The 17,016-nt window shown below is 35.8% G+C and overlaps 1 protein-coding gene across 1 annotated transcript in view; it reads right to left on the minus strand.

Moving 5' to 3' along the window:
- The window catches only part of LOC140164609 (synaptic vesicle 2-related protein-like), a 37,383-nt gene extending 22,517 nt beyond the window's left edge, over window positions 1-14,866 (minus strand). The window contains exons 1-8 of the mRNA XM_072187935.1: window positions 14,625-14,866; window positions 12,559-12,985; window positions 9,126-9,211; window positions 7,006-7,176; window positions 6,336-6,460; window positions 3,857-3,920; window positions 2,455-2,580; window positions 747-884 (exon numbers count right to left, since the gene is read on the minus strand). Of these exons, the coding sequence (XP_072044036.1) occupies window positions 747-884; window positions 2,455-2,580; window positions 3,857-3,920; window positions 6,336-6,460; window positions 7,006-7,176; window positions 9,126-9,211; window positions 12,559-12,853 (1,005 nt within the window). The 5' untranslated portion in view covers window positions 12,854-12,985; window positions 14,625-14,866. The remainder of the gene's footprint in view (window positions 1-746; window positions 885-2,454; window positions 2,581-3,856; window positions 3,921-6,335; window positions 6,461-7,005; window positions 7,177-9,125; window positions 9,212-12,558; window positions 12,986-14,624) is intronic.
- Between the last annotated feature and the right edge of the window lie 2,150 nt (window positions 14,867-17,016).

Raw genomic sequence — 17,016 nt, forward strand, 5'->3', positions numbered from 1 at the left:
AAGTCAGTGATCACACAGACTGATGTCAGATGATCATTTGCCCAAATAATCGTCTGAAGTTATAATCACACAACTTCAAAGAGGTACAGGTCAACCTACTTCATTGCAAACTCCCTGCAGTTGCATAAACTTCTTGTTCTTTTTTGTTGACAAGGGCATTCTTCAGCGAATGGTTCTTTTCAGAGCCACCAAAACCCTTTTACATTAGCAGATAGGTGAGATCTGCTTGTTCTCTGTTGACACGGAGCAATTTTCAGAGAATGTTCTTTTCAGAACCCCCTCTTATTTATTTTACTCTGTTGGCAAGGGGTGGTCTTTGATTGAACGGTTTTTTTCAGAGCCACCAAAAACTTTTGTTCAATGTTCACAAGGGGCAGGCTTCAGTGAACAGGCTCTTTTCAGACCCATCGGTAGACAAGGGGTGGCCTACATGTCTTATACATTGGTACTTTGTCCTGAAGAAGTCAGAGCTACTCCTGACGAAAGCTTGACAGTTCCAATCTTGTCCAATGGCGAACCCGCTAAAAACTTACTAATTGTTTTTAAAATTTATTTTGTGACTTATAAAAAACCATTCAAAATTGTATGTTTTTGGCCCATTTTCCCTCTATTGCAAAAATATCACAATCATGACTTTCATTGCCAGTTAGTACTAACTAAATGATTAGGATTTATTGTGTTTCATTTGGCAAAACAAGATAATATTTTTTAAAATCAAAAATGAATAATATCTTTCATCAACTTACTGCACCACTTACAGCTCCTACTTTAAGTTCTCCTTTTGGCAGTGATTTCTTGTTCATTTTAGCAAGTTGATTCAGAATATCTAGAGCAGCTTCTTTATTTCCACAAGCAGCATGGTAGTAGGCACTCTCTGGAAGGAACTAATGAAGAATAAAAATATTACTATGGCACAGGGTTTCTGTACCCTTTTATGTGACACAATCTGGTCCATGGGGGCCAAAGGCGGCAAATTTGAAACTGAAATAAAAGCAAAAATATGGAGTAAAAAACAATAAAATACATAAGAAAATAGATATCAAAAAAACTTTTGAAGCAAGTATGAAAGACCTTTGGTGTTTTCAGTAAATGATAGCCTTTTGTGTATATAATGTAATAATTACAGCACCTCAATTTTCAAAAATGCCTCCTTTGGCCCCCATGGACCAGATCGTGTCACATATAAGGCCCACAACTTATAAGTTCCCCCAATACTTTTTTAAATAAGTTAAAAATATTTTACGAAATCTAAAAATGTATAAAGATATGTATAGCCCTATTTGTTTTATCCCTGTGGACCAATTTATAGCGTCACACGTCATTGCGTTCAGTCACAATGGTTAATTGTGTAAGAAAAGAGGCCGTTTTAAAAGTTGCACCTGAGAACATAGCAGTCAGGTTTTCTTTAACAAACACATGAATAGGCCTACTGTATTGTTTGATTGACTCCTATGGACTCAGATGCCACTTTTAACAATGTTTAAAATGGTCTCTTTTTTTATATAATGAACCATTGTGACTGACCGCAATGACATGTGACGCTATAATTTGGTCCATATGTGTAAGACAAATATGGCTACACATATCTTTTTACACATTTGCATTTCTTCAAATATTTTTAGATTTCTTCTAAAAAGAATTTAGGGGGGAACTTTGGAAAGAGGGATGGTAAATTAAGATGATCTACTAAAGCAGACTACGTCTGTTTATGATTATAGGCCTATACTAAATGCATGGCAGAATAAAGCTGAATTTATACTCGATCGCCGAGCGATTGCGATTAAACGCTTTTGGAAAGCGATGGGCAATCACAGAATTTTGCGATGCATCGCCCATCGCTTTTGCATTTATACTCATCACTGCGATAGCAATTGCAGACGACAATTAAAATATTCTAAATACCACAAAATACATTTTTAGAACATCCTTTGCTGTCAATAATTATTGGTTTGAATTAATTCATCACCAAAAGTTAAAAATCAAGAAAGTTAAATTAATTAGCAAAATAATAGATCCAGTTGGTTGTATATGATTGGTTGACGCATTCACGTGTCAAGCGATATCGCTGGGAAGTTGAGATTTCTTCAACTTGCAAAAGCGACATCGTTTTTGCCTCAGCGATTTGAATCGATTGATCGGCTCGACGCTCTGGAAATGTAAGTAAACACTGAGCATGCGTGAGAATCGCTTAAAATCTGTAAAAATGATCGAGTATAAATTCAGCTTAAATGGCTCACATTCTATTTTTTTTTTTTTGGAGGGTTCACTATTTTACTTTGCGCTGCAGCTCAATGCAACTTGTCGCATTTCCAAGATAAAATGTATTTAACTTAATTGCAATATCGCTATGCAGTATTTTGGCAACACACCGAACTGCAAGGCAATTCCGGCGTATTATGAAACGGACATGCAAGGTGGTGGTGGTGGATGGAGGGGTGTAATCCCTATACTTACATAACAGCATGTTATGAATAAGAGTAACGGCATAGCAGCAACAATAAGAAGTAATCGCCATCCATAGACTGGCATGATTAACCTTGCAATACCAACAACCCATAAGACACCTATGATCCATGAAAACTGTGGAAATGATTCAAACAAACTTAAAATTAACATTAACAGTACTGTTAACACTAGGATCCACAACATGCTCATCTATCAGGACAAAGTTCTTTAACCCCAATACATTTGCACATTCATTGAATGAATTTTGAAAATTTGGGTACAAAAACTCATACTCTGCAACTTGAGGTCAAATTTTGCACTATGATTGTTTAATTGATGTTTTTGAACTATGCCATTGGGATGAGGCTATTGTGGTCCATATTAGGGTGCAATGGCAAAGGATATGACAAGTTAGGGGACATTCATGTACAATATGGCCAAGAAAAAAAGAATGTATGTCTCAGACACCCGCGCGGCGCGCATTGCCATGTGAAATCCAATTTAGCGCTTAGCGCTACGCGTTGGCCGTTTTTTTTTCCCTATATGTTCATTTAAAAAAATATTTTTCAGTATCGAATAGCGATCCAATATTTTTTGCAGTTTGGTTGTTGTTTTTTGTATATACACATTTCACTATGATTGTAAAAAAGACACATAAAACTATTCATTGTGTATATTACTGTTTCTGTATTTGAAAATCAAAAAGTACATAAATATTGTGCCTTGACTGTAAAAAAATAAAAAATTAATTAAAAATATCGCATGTCGCATAGCTCATTTTCTTAAAAAAATAAAAAAATAAAAGACACATAGCGCTTAGATTTTTTACCAAATGTGTCTGAGACATACTTTATTTATTTTTTTGCCTAATCAAAATGTCTTTTATTCTATATTCTATTACCCCCACGACCCATTATTCAAAATCGCGCACTGTGATTTGTTGAAACGCGTCACATGAAAGACCATTAATTAGCAATAAAGTGGCCAGGGCAACGAACTTTATGTTCTACTCGCATCACAGCGCACAGCAAAGCGTGATGCAGTATATTATTAGCGTCGTTACGCACTCTACGCAAAGCATTACGCTTGGTTACGCATTCTGCGATATTCGCTGTCACTTGCGCTTTGGCTACGCGTAGGCGCTCCACCTTGAGGTAAACAACTTGGAAATATTTGTGCAAAAAATGTGATATTTTCTCTTTAAATTGCACTATTTTGTGGTAATAGAATAGAAATAAAGGGTGCAACATTATCCTTTACATGCAAATAATGTGTCCTCGGCAGTAAGAACGTTTAAATAATGGGTGAGGCGCAGCCTTACCCATTATTTACGTTTTTACTGCCTCGGACACATTATTTTTGTGTAAAGGATAATGTATTACCCTTTATTTCTTAATTATAATATACTTACGGAGACAATATTAAGCCAGAATCCTCTAACTTTGGTTGGCAGAAATTCTGAATACAAAACCACACTGTAAAAGAAATGAACACTTACAATAAATCATGCTTTATGACATAAGCATTTCAAGATAGGAAGCCACAGAGGAGAGAGAAAACAGAGCCCGTACAACCAGTCAAAGTCTCAGCATCACCCGATAATGAGGACCGATTGTTCCATGAAATGCGACAAGCAAAACTGCTATGCAACTACCACATGTTTTCACGGTCTATCACGTAATCGCGAAAGCACACAACTCTCTATTGCGTATACGCGAAGGCACGCAGCGCTGGCGTGATTGTTAGACACGGCACGATCGAACAATCGGCCCTCATGAATATGCGTAAATTCACACTATCCAATACACGGGGACTTTGACTGTTGATACATGGTCCAGAATTTGGAATCAGATGAAAACTTTATGACATAAGCATTTCAAGATAGGAAGCCCAACTGACAGCCTCATCCTTCTACTTTGCCCCATCAGAAATCCAGAATTTGGAATCGGATGAAAACTCATATTATTTTGATAATCCCAGTGAAATTTTAGACCTGAAATGTGTTTTGTTCATGCAATATTAGTCTTGTTCAAGACGGTCTCAATATACTATGGCCAGCTAATTTCCTCAAGCCCTGGCCGCTTTATACGGCCAATAAAATCAACTAAATTTCTGCACTGATCATTTATATTTCTCACCATTGGCAAGCGAAGTGATCACTCATAGCAATTGGCACCGTCAGTTTTACCTTCATGATTTTACAAACCGCGACCAACCGTCTTGTACAACTTGTTTAGCTCATTAATGTTTGTATGTAAATGACCCAATGCACTGATGAAATACGCTGTTTTCATTGGTTGTTGTACGATGATCAGACCGCCCATTTGCTGTCAATCTTTTGGTCGTTATGTGCATGCACCACTGGCTCGAGTTATGTACAGGCACCACTGGCTCAAATGTTTATGTTTCAAACAATAAATGACAAAAGATCTTGGTACATGATTGGATGGCTAAAGTCATAATGTGCAGGATTAGATTTACCCCAATATGGTTCAGTTTTGAAATTGTGATTATTTTTCCAAGTGTAAGGATACTTTATTGCGGAGTATATATTTATGCTTAACTTGTTGATCAATAAGACAAGCCCTCAGACCAAAAGTCATATTGATGAGGGCCCATTGGGTTAGTTGAAATCCTAAGGAAGACATCACCTTAATCATCCATACATGGAGTGTGAATTTCAAATGGAGTTACCTGAATGGGTGACTCCATTTGAAATCTATGCCCCCCTGTGTAGGAGATTAAGGTTATGTCTTCCATAGGTGTATGGATTTCAACTGGAATAGCCCGTTAGATTATCAGACCTAAGGGTTTGAATGGTCCTTAAAATGCTGGCTTATTTGCAACACAATTGTTGATCATTTTGTGGATCGATTATACAATTCTTTTAGAGAAAATCTCTGAGTATCCCTTTAAAGCACCCAATGCATATGTGATAAAATTAATTTATGGTATTTTCTAGAAAGCCAAAATTGATATATTAAGCTGATGTCATTATAATATTACAATATTCATCAAAAACATCTGCAGCTATTTTTAATTTAAATTTATGGTTACTACAATAAAATATTGAATTTTTATTTCTAGAAAAAAACACAAATGAAAAGATACAATAAAAAAAAGAAGAAAAAAGTGCAGTGATTTATAGTGCGCTACGCACAGGCACAATGCCTAGACATTGATCCACAAGCCTCAGCACACTTTACAGGTTGTCGCTGACCACTACGGCCCACATCATTCCATTAAACAACAAAACTGGGACTTTGCTGTTTCAAGAGCGCACACCCTAGACTTTCCACAAATAACCTTCGCAACCAGGATCAGCTCCCCGAGTTTCCTACGGGTTACAACTAGACAAATTAGCAGTAAGTTCCTTGTCCAGGGAAATTTCAAGCTAACTCAATTTTTCCACAAGAGCATACTTGGCACCGCCAGGGTTCGAACCCGCAACCTCTCGCACCATAGTCGAACGCCTTAACGATTGAGCTAACTTGACTGCTAGTAAAGATTTGATACAAATGCTCCACATGGGCTCCTTTGCTTTAAGGTAATTAAATTTCATGTACAATGAGAGAGTTTCCTCCTCTGATTTTTAAGGGAGGGCAGATTTAGTTTTTGCCTAAAATTCCAGTTATCGCAAATTCCAGAATCTTTACAACATTCGACAGGCAACAGGCAACATTGTGCTAATCATCTTCTGGAGACATGTGACTTGAAACTGACATCATCGGTTCATGCGATCCATTTGTTTTACAAGGAATAAACAGCCATTCAATGTGGATTGGAATGATAACTTTCATGTTCGTGTGCCATTAGAGTTTTGTGTGTGACATCATTTTTACATACCACATCTCCTTAAGATGTGTTGCACAATCTCTCAAATGACTTACTTTTGTGCCGCGCCACCTATGCCAAATCCAGTGATACCTCTAGTAACCAGCATCCATGCGTAATTGGGTGAGAAACTACTGTAAAGACCAAATGTGAATATCCAGAAACCAACCATAATCAAAGCCTGTATGGAGAAAAAGGACAACAAAAAATAAAAGTGATGCTATAGGCCTATAAATTATGTTCTTTGTACCATATTTCTCTAATGAATGCACCCTTTTATAAATGCCCCCATGGTTTTTGTGATGAAAAGAATCCTCAAAGAAACACCCCTTAGTGAATTTTATATTTCAATGCCATAGCATGCATGGCAAGTAAGCTTAAAACTGACATGTCATGATCACGACATTATACATGGACAAACTGGGACAGAATTATTTTTGCCGACGTCAATGTTCATTTTGACCCATGATTATTTGAGCCACGGCACTTAAGAATGTAAAAAGTGGGGGTAGGGACAACAAATTACTTTAAAGATGTGTGAGATTTTACTCATTTTACAGCTCCTTGCATGAGATTTACAACCAAGGCGTGAAATTATACTACTTTAGCATGAGGCCGTTAAAAAGTGACCGAATGCGTGAGACCCGTGCCCAATGCATGAGAGTTAACATTCCTGCCGAAAATCCTTGCCCTTTGTTTCTACTGATGGTCTGTGTATGGTCTTACCTTTTTTCTTCCAAACTTATCAGCAAACATTCCCCACAATGGAGAAGCAATGAGATACCCAACAAACACCACTGTGGTTATAAGAGCTTGTTGCCATTTTGCCAGATTCCATTCACAATGGAGTTCAGGACTCAGCATACTTAGCAACATCAATTCTCCTGCATCTGTCATCTTGGAAGAGGAGCAAGATAAAGAGGATGCCATTAAAGAAACATTTTTGAAGCACTTTTCTTATACATCACATTTATATAAAGTTTGTTTGGCTTATAATACACGACAAAAATAAGACTTGCAACACTGCGTATTGATATAGAACAGCTTCTGATTTCACACCACCAAATAGTTTTATACAGTCGTGCGCCCTGAATGCATTTCTCAGAAAAAACCATGCATAGCCTAAAGTAAGCATTAAAATGAGCAGAAATTTGCATAACTTTGGCTAAATTTGGATTGGTCATGATTAGTAATATTAAATCCTGCAAGTGTACCACAGATGGGAGAGATTTATTAATGATTTTAAGCAGTCGTTTCTGTACAGAAACACTGGCATGATTTTGGAGGTAAATTAGGTAATTCCCAGACATCATAGACTTCGAGGGCCAGTCGTAAAAAAAAAAGATGTTTTCTTGAGGCGAATTTAGTACATATCTCTATGGGGATTTATTTGGTGGTGTGATATCTTCTATGTATTTGGGCGCAGCACTTGCGCTAGTTGTGTGGTGCGTAATTCGTAACTGGTGCATGCTTTTGTGAATTGAGCATGAGTTGGGTCTTTAAAAAAATCCATACACCCCCTATTGAAGACATGACCTTAATCTCCCACAGGGGTGTAGATTTCAAATGGAGCCACCCATTCAGGTTACAAGTAAATTTGAAATTCACACTCCCTGTGTGGAAGATTAAGGTTATATCTTTCACAGGGGGTGTGTGGATTTCAACTGGAATAAACCAATAAATGAGCCAGAAATAGTGTTCTTTTTCCTACTGCCATCAGTCACAGTAAGTCAGCGCAAGTCAATTTGATGAAGAATGTTGAAGCCAGATGAGAATGAGAAACACATACAAGACATCCGTAAACAAGTTCATCAGGATTGTCAGTAGATATCATATATAAAATTTCATGTAAACAAATCCAATTGATTATTTGGTAAAATGATGTTAAACATACCTAACAATGACGTTTCGTGCTACATCGTAGCCACACCAGACATGAAGAAACATTCTGGTCCACCCAAAGGACAAACGCGATTCCTTACAAACCGCCGAATGCGTTTACGAGATCCCCTGCCGCAACTGTGAAAAAACCTATATAGGTGAAACCTCTAGAGTTCTAGGTACAGCGGCTTAAAGAACACAAAACCGAAGCGGAAAAAGCCTCAACTAAGGCTTATACCAGAGCTCAGAGGAAGGCCTCGGTCACCGGTGAGGTCAACAAATCCGCTATTACTGACCATGTAGCGGAGGATAACCATGTGATCAATTGGGATGACGCGAGCATAAAGGACAGAGAGCAAAACAGAAATAGAAGACACATAAAAGAAGTGATTTGGATACGGAAAAGGGGGCCCAACACACTCAACCGGGATGAAGGAAATCACTTCCTACCGCACATCTATGACCAACTCCTAAAACCACCTAAAACAGCGCCACCAACGTCACGCTCCGACAGGAAGCAGACGAGGAGGACTGGGAGAATTGGTCAGTCGATTTGAGAAAGTGCTACGATGTAGCACGAAACGTCATTGTTAGGTATGTTTAACATCATTTTACCAAATAATCAATTGAATTTGTTTACATGAAATTTTATAATACAAGACATCTCTTTTCCAAAAAAATTTAAGACTACTATTTTATAGAAACTTTAAGAAAATAACTAGCCCCGGTGTTGTCACTTACAATTCAAAGGTATAATGCATGATAGTTCCCAGAAGTCAAAAATCCTGATTTTCAAATTTCAATCACACCATCATCAAAAACACCCTTTATTTTTTAAATATTGTGAACATTTATGTCCACAGACATATTTTCTTTAAACATTATCCCTTTTCCTGTAAAATTGGGAACAATCATGCATACACATATGGTCAATGGTAAGAGACAACACCAGGAAATAAGCTTACGTGTATAACACAGATTATGGCCGACATCTTGAGTTGGAACCTTCCAAATCCAACATGTTCTATGGCTTCCTCTACAGTAAAATATTCTGTAATTAATGCAAAACATGATAATAGAACTTTAGTAAAATATGATATCATGTTGGTACAAAGGTTAATTGTAAAAATGAAAATCCCCAGGAAGAAATTACTGTCTGCATGCCTAGAAGAGTTGTACTTAACACAACTTTGCAAAATTTTTACATTTTTGATATTTAGGCTCCAGTTAGATTAGACAAGAGGAAATCTCAAACATGTGCTTGTATGGTTGTACATTTATAATTAAAAATTAGTAAGGTGGAAATCTTTACCAATTTGGACCTTTTGAATCCAAATAATAAATAAATAAAATATAAATAATTAAGTTATCAAACGTTATTTTGAGTCTATACAAGACTCTCAAAATGACTCCCAAAATAACTCCAGGGTTCAAATTTTAAACACGCTCCAATTTCACTCAAAATCATATCAAATTATCTGTTTGGTCATAAGGATTCCAAAAATATAAATTTTGTGTGTGTATGACCTGTGGCTAATACTATATGTACGGAAAATTTGGAAAAAGCGTGGAAAAAGCATGTGAATTGGGGCGAAAAAGCATGTGAATTGGGGCGAAAAAATCCAAATTGGGCTGAAAATAAATAAAAGTTGAAGGTTAACTTTCAAGTTGTACAAAAATTAAAGTTGCTCCAATTTTCAAACAAATTGGACCAAAATGTTTGTCTAGCTTCATGCGGGCACCAAAAAATAATTATTTGACAGCAGACAGATCAAATAATTTGATACATCAATCTTTCATTTTCCTGTTGTGGTTGAAGATAGTTTTCTTTGTTAAAAGCACCTTGGCATGAAAAATTCTATTATGTTTCAAAACAGGACAACATAACATTTATTTATTGTTGTTGCCTAGCAAACCCGATTAGTTATTATTAGGTGAGGCTGGGTGGGATGGGATATGGAATACCTCTAGTCGAAGAACTTGTCTACATTTGTACGTTTTGAGTTCTGAAACTAGCGATAATCTATATTTCACCCTGAACCGAACCTTAAACAAATTTATCATAATACTAAAAACATAAAAAAAATTTAAGCAAATACACAGGCAAAACTAGAAAGAAAAACATTAAATACAATTCACAAAACTTATTTGTGATGCGATCAAGCAAAATCAGTCGGAACTCGGAAATATTGATTTTAAGATATAGCCAAACAAAGGAAATTTTTCCTTTTGTTTCCTATTGTTTTGGAAACTCTTTAATTGCTCATATCTTTGGAACTGGTTGTTCAATTTCAATGGGATTTTCTGCAAAATCCAGCTTTATAAATACTTTTTACAATCCTATAGGAAACTGAAAATTTATTATTGCCGAGTTCCGACTGATTTTGCTTGATCGCATCACATTTGTGTGTGTGAAAGGAATACTGCACTGTGTTAAGGGCAGGCATGGAACTTAACTTTTTTTGCCACTCGCCAATCGGGCGAGTAGGTCAAAAAATTTACCCGTCCGAACAAAGTTGTACTCGTCCGATAATCACGGTCGCCAAATCGCGATCAGTGCTGTTTTTCGTGGGTCCATTTTCTCGGCATGAAAGACGCGACAGCCGCCGTGTGTTTTAAAATCCATGACTCACTTTGTGTGCATGAAGCTAAAAACTTAATCATTAATTCATGATAAAAAAATAAGAAATTTCCATTCTTAAGTATGCAACATCAGGAAATCTTGCACTTTTTTATGCTTTCCGATGAAATAATATTCAGACTGACGAGTGACGATGTGCGGTTAATGTTTATTTAATTATTTTTTACAGTTTTTAATATATTAAGTTAATGTTTTCCTAAATAATCTACGTTTCCTTTATTAATATTATTGTTACGATAAATAAAAGCAATTTTAAAAGACAAAATCAAAATGATAACATTTTTTGTATTATTGTGGCACCACGTGCTTAGTGTTTTAGCATGACAACAAAACGTTAATTTAAGAAGTGCGGAAGAACCAGAATTTTGTGAAAATTGGCCGAGTTTGCGCATGTTTTTGCACCTGTTTCTGACCAAAACTGACTTAGAATTGAAAAGAAGAAAAAAATATCATAGCAACTACAGATGGAATATGATAAAATATCACGGTGAAAATGCACTTTTATTTTAGAACAATCGACATTTGATGAGGTCAAATTGTACTCTGAGCCTGGGTAAGGGTTAGGCCGGCCGTGAAATGTTACTCGCCAGTCGGGCTGGTGAATTTGAAACTTTACTCGACCGGCTGCAATTTTACTCGCAATTGGCGACCGGACGAGTGGAAATTTCCATCCCTGGTTAAAGGGGTACTACACCCTGGCCAATTTTGTGCCTATTTTTGCATTTTCTCAAAAATTATAGCACATTGGTGACAAGTAAGATATGCATATTACAGGGGCACAACTGTTGTCTGCGCTGAAATAAAATTTCCAGTGCAGTAGTTGTAGTCCTTGCCCCTATAATATACTTATCTTACTTGTCCCCAATGCTTACAATTTTGAGAAAATGCAAAAATAGGCACAAAATTGGGCAGGGGTGTAGTACCCCTAAAAGAGAAACAGGGGTGCCAAATTGACGGAAGAAAAAATCCTGGAATAAGCGCACTAAAAAACACCATTTTCTGATTTACAAATAGAATTTGTGATGTGATCAAACAAAATCAGTCGGAAGTCGGAAATATTGATTTCCAGATATAGACTAACAAAAGAAAAAAATTCTTTTTAGAACAACATGTTTGATTTCAAAAGGGGGTTTTCTGCAAAATATACCTTTGCCTTAATATGCCAAAATCCAATATTAGAAAACTGCATGTAAATGGACGATTCCAGAAAATAAGTACACACCCCAGAGGAGTAATTTTAAAATAAAAGAAATGTCTAGCTTTCCAAGTTTGCTTTCTGAAAACAGGCATGAGAATGATCATCCGTGAAAAAACCTGAAAAGTTTGAAAAAGCCTGAAAAAGCGTGCGAAATTAGACTAAAAAGGCCCAAAACAGGCTGAAATTTAAAGAAAGTGCGGAAATTTGCCTGAATTCAGGCTTAAGCCTGAAAATTCTCATGCCTGTGAAAACGACCGGAATTCCAGTTGCCAATGTTACTGGAAAGAGCTTAGAAATCAATGAAAAATCATGGAATTGTCCAAAATGAGCTCTCAAATTTAGGATTTTTTATTTTGAACAATTTTCTGCTTTATATTTTTCGTGTTCAGACACTTAAAAGTCTGGATTTCCAACAATCACGACTGCACAAACAGTCTGGAAATATGAACTCCTCATTAGGAGGTGTGCATCTATTTTCTGGAACAGACCAATGTTACTAAAACATTTTAACCCAAACCCAAACATTTTTTCATTTTTCTGTTTGCTGGGTAGCCCTTACCTTGACTTCCAGTAGTTTCCCCTTTCACATCGGGTGTAGTCTTTGCCGCATCCTCTTGAATAACACTAATCTCCGCTGCAGGAGTCGTCTCAACCATTGCAACAGCTCCACCATTATCATTATTCTCAATTGAGTCCGAGAGGCCACTGAAAACCACCACATCACCAATGACAACCTCGCTTTGAAAAGAGTTCACGATACCTTTAAAACTCATATCAGAATCCTGATTACTATCCTCCAATTTGGGAGGTTCCTCAGGATCTGTCCTTGTTTTTCTGTGTCGTGTGGCTTCCATTTTAAAGACAGCTTGGTTTGGTTCAGTTTAGTACCTTTTAGTTAATGGGTGGGCGTTATGTGCCTCATATACTGGTTTTTAATTAGTTTCCAAAAAGGTGCAACTGTACAAATCTTGTTTTAGCTGCATTTCCTGTAGAAAAACAAAATAAGAATTAAACCAATGTGCATTATAAACACAATGTGGAGTTGAAAGTTGTTTTTTGTTGTTGTTTTTTTCCATTTTTATTCACCTGTTGGAAGGGAAAAAAGAACATACAGACTTAAAAGAACATACAGACATGTGCAGTTGAAAGTTGTTATACTTAGATCTCTGGGTTGATAGGATGAACAAATTTTTAATCTTTTCCCAGAGCAGCCAGTGCACATGAATGTTGAAGAAAAAAAACCAGGGCCGATTCGAACCTGTGATCTTTGTAATATTAGCACAACGCTCTAACCAACTGAGCCACCCACAAAGGCATGTTGAAGAAGAGCGGAAGACACAAATCCATACCTGTTACGTATAGATTTTTATATTCATTTTCAAAAGTTCTTGGGCTTTAAGGGGGTGAGCTCTGCCTCTTCAAACCTCGCTGGGGGTTTCACTCCCAGACCCCCACTTTCTGCTACACCACTTTACAATTTGTTCAAACAGGCCTGCCCATTGTTATACCAAAAGTCAAAACTTGTTTTCCAGGCATTAAATTACAATTTTCCTGCATTAAAAGGAACTTTTGAAAGTAGCGTGAGCAGATCATGAGCAGATCAATGCACCAGTTTTCTGTATGGTGCAGAGTATTAACATTAAAACATATACAGGCTACACATTCACTCAATTATTGTGAGATATTTTGGTTATTTTGCTGACCTTTCCTGAGGACAAGGCCAAATAATTATCAAATCGTATCAGTCAATTAGGCAAAATCAATTACATTTATTTTAGTGCAAGCAGGAAATAATTGCAAACCAAATTAATACTGGTTATTATACTCATTTATTTTGATGGAAATTTGGATGACTTGAAATAGGTATTATCATTTTACTTTGAAAAATCAATAGTGCTACTTTGCATGCCCAGCAGAAAATAGGCCATATCAATGGGTACATGCAAACTGCCCCTTTCAAAAATATTTTAAGTGGACCCTATATGCAATAAACCTAACCATTTGTACATAAAGCACACTGTTCAATCTAAATGTGTTTAATATTGATGTTCTGTGTAATTTGTATTTTTATGTTCGATGCACATGAGTGCATGTGCCACTGTTACAAAAGTGCCCGGCAAAAGTGATTCCAATAAATTGATTGATAAATTGATTGATAAATCTCATACTTTTTTAGTATTTACCCTAGTTTTTCCCCTTTTATATCATCCGGTGCAGCATTTCCATGCAGCTCCAACCAAGACAATTTTTAAATGACTGCGCATAATTTGCCCCTCATGCATTGGAATGACCAGGCTGGTTAATTTTTTTATGTCCATCACCACACAAATGGGCTGTATAATTGAGTGTAAGTCATCATTTTCACTTTTCGAGATATTGGACAGGTTATATGCATTGTATGCACCCGACCATTTTGGTGTTCATCAACCCAAACTCTCTTGTATCTGATCGGTTCAATTAGACCCAAATTGAACCAGTGCCCATCTGACATATGATCACATCGGATATACTGGAGTATCCTTTTGATAAATGAGAGCTCTGATAGTAAGCTTACCTAGTAATAACAAGATATAAATGGTATTCCATGGCTGCATGCTTGTACAAATTATACTGCCACTCACTCACCTCATCTCCCGGTAGAGAAAAAAACAGAAATTATTGTATTTAACAGGTCACATCATACACAGAAAGGATTAATTCCTTTCCATTTACAGCTTCCTTTTCCTTTGCAGCTATTTGCTTGCATGCCTGGCTGGCCAGCTGTAGATGTATGCATAATTTGTGTGGTGTCTGCTGTATATATCCATGGTGACCTTGGCTTGCTTTAAGTTAACAATAATTGCTTATTTTTTGTAAACATTGTAATTCAAGCATAGGTAAAACAGGTAATTTTTCATGTAATTAATGTTTAGGGTGATATCATGACAACTAGAGTATATGAATGCAAGTGTTCCATCAAAAAGAGCACAAATTATTAAATGTAGTGAACAATTTTTAGTCTATTTTCAAGTGTGAAAATATATCACCTTCAATATTTCAAATCAATTTTTTGTTTGCAAAACACAGATTCAAAATGTGGCAATTCACTACATTTTTTGCACATTGCAGGTAGGTATTAAATAATATAATGAAAAAAAATTGTATGACACCATTTCTCATGCATGCACTGATGAGCATAATTCAAGCATGAATGATTACAATTTGAAAAGAATTTAATTTGAAAAGAAAAACAGATAAAAGTTCAAACCCAGGTTCATTGGCCCTTCTTTTTACCTAAGGTCAAACCTGGTTGAAAGAGCTTCAAAAGAGGGCCTGGTGTAAGCTATGGATTTGTAAATTGAGCTACTGTTAGCTACTGTTGACATCTTTGCATATTGTAATGTACTTGCCATCTTCAGTTTTTAAAGGACAATTTTTTACATTTACAATTATCATGCTGTGCTCATCTTTTTATATGTTTATTTAAAGTGCCATTCAGTGATCCCAGCGAAAGTGTAAAAAAATTAAAATTGTTTATAAATTGCTTTAAAGTGGAGGATAAGTCATTCAAATTGTCATTTTTAAAATAAAAAATTTGGTAAAAAAATTAAGAAAACGGCAGTATTAGCAAGGTTGAAGCCCCATTCAAATAGATGTAGCTAATTTATATACTGTCAGTATATAAATTACAGATTCAACGTAAATTCCTTATTCTGTCTTAGATACACAGCTTTCTATGTTAGCATATCTATGACAATGACAAAGGTACCAAAATCTGAATTTTGATGATTTTTATGATCGCCCAGATGAGCAAATCACTGAATGGGCCTTTAATTTAGGTATTTATATCTTTTGCTGAATAACTTGAAAGAGCTTGCATGTGGGAAGTGAGATTTGTTTTCAATAAAGTTGAAATTTAAGTTGTGCAAAAAAAAGTCTCCCCAAAGTGGACCAATATGCCATTAAAGCAATATACACTAAATTTATTTTATTTTTTATTTAATCTTTCTTTAAAATGATGAATTATATACCTTATAATGGAACTTAAAAGGGCATTTCATGATCCACAGCCTCATCCAAAGGCTCGATGTCTTATAAACGTAAATAGTTATGATAGCTGACCCCTCCCTCCCCATCTATAACGAAACCGGAAGTGGGTCAAAATATCACTATGATCAGCTCTCACAAAATGAGCATAAATAGACTATGGGACATGGGCATTTATCTTTCACTTCCGTAGTCCACTCTTGGGCAGAACATAAAAACATAACAAATCAAGAGTAAATATATGTCTGAATTAATATCCAAAAAGTTCCCACGTTTTACTTTACTCATTTAGGAGTTATTTGGGGTTAAAAATGTGTTTTTCGTGATTTTTTTCCATTTTTGCCCAAAAATGTCAAATATTAAAATAGCTGTAAAATAAATTGAGTAGAAATTTCATTTCTATTGTAGATGTTACATGTCATATGGATTTCCAACACTGGTGAATAAAAATGTCATAGCACAACTCTAAAATATAAAAAAAAATGGCAAAAACCATATTTTTGTGCTATTTTGGCCATTTTTTGACCTAAAGATGTAATTTTTGCATGGGAAAAAAAATATATATATATTTTCTTGATTTAAAAATATGTCATTATATCAACCTAGTTATTCTGAACAAAAAAGTTAATGATGGTGAATGTCTGTGACCTATAGTTTTTGATCTATGGCCCTTTCAAATTCACATATGGACTAAAATAGCATGTTTTTGTCAATTTTTCCAATATTAGGCTGAAAATGGTACTTTTTTGTAATTTTAACAAAATTTTCAGTGTTTGGAAAGTGGGAACTTCACATATATTATGGCTATATTATAGTACTTTCATTTTAAGCTAGTTGTAGATCCACGTAGCTCGGTTTCCATGGCAGAAGCAATTATATCGTCAATTTTACTACTTTCAATGCAGCAAAATCATTTTAGTCATCATTTTACTGCATTGAAAGTAGATAAAATTGCTGCTAGCACGGTAGTGGGCATACTAGTGGATCTTGA

This window comes from Amphiura filiformis, chromosome 11 (genome assembly GCF_039555335.1).
Source record: "Amphiura filiformis chromosome 11, Afil_fr2py, whole genome shotgun sequence".
NCBI classification, from domain to species: Eukaryota; Metazoa; Echinodermata; class Ophiuroidea; order Amphilepidida; family Amphiuridae; genus Amphiura; species Amphiura filiformis.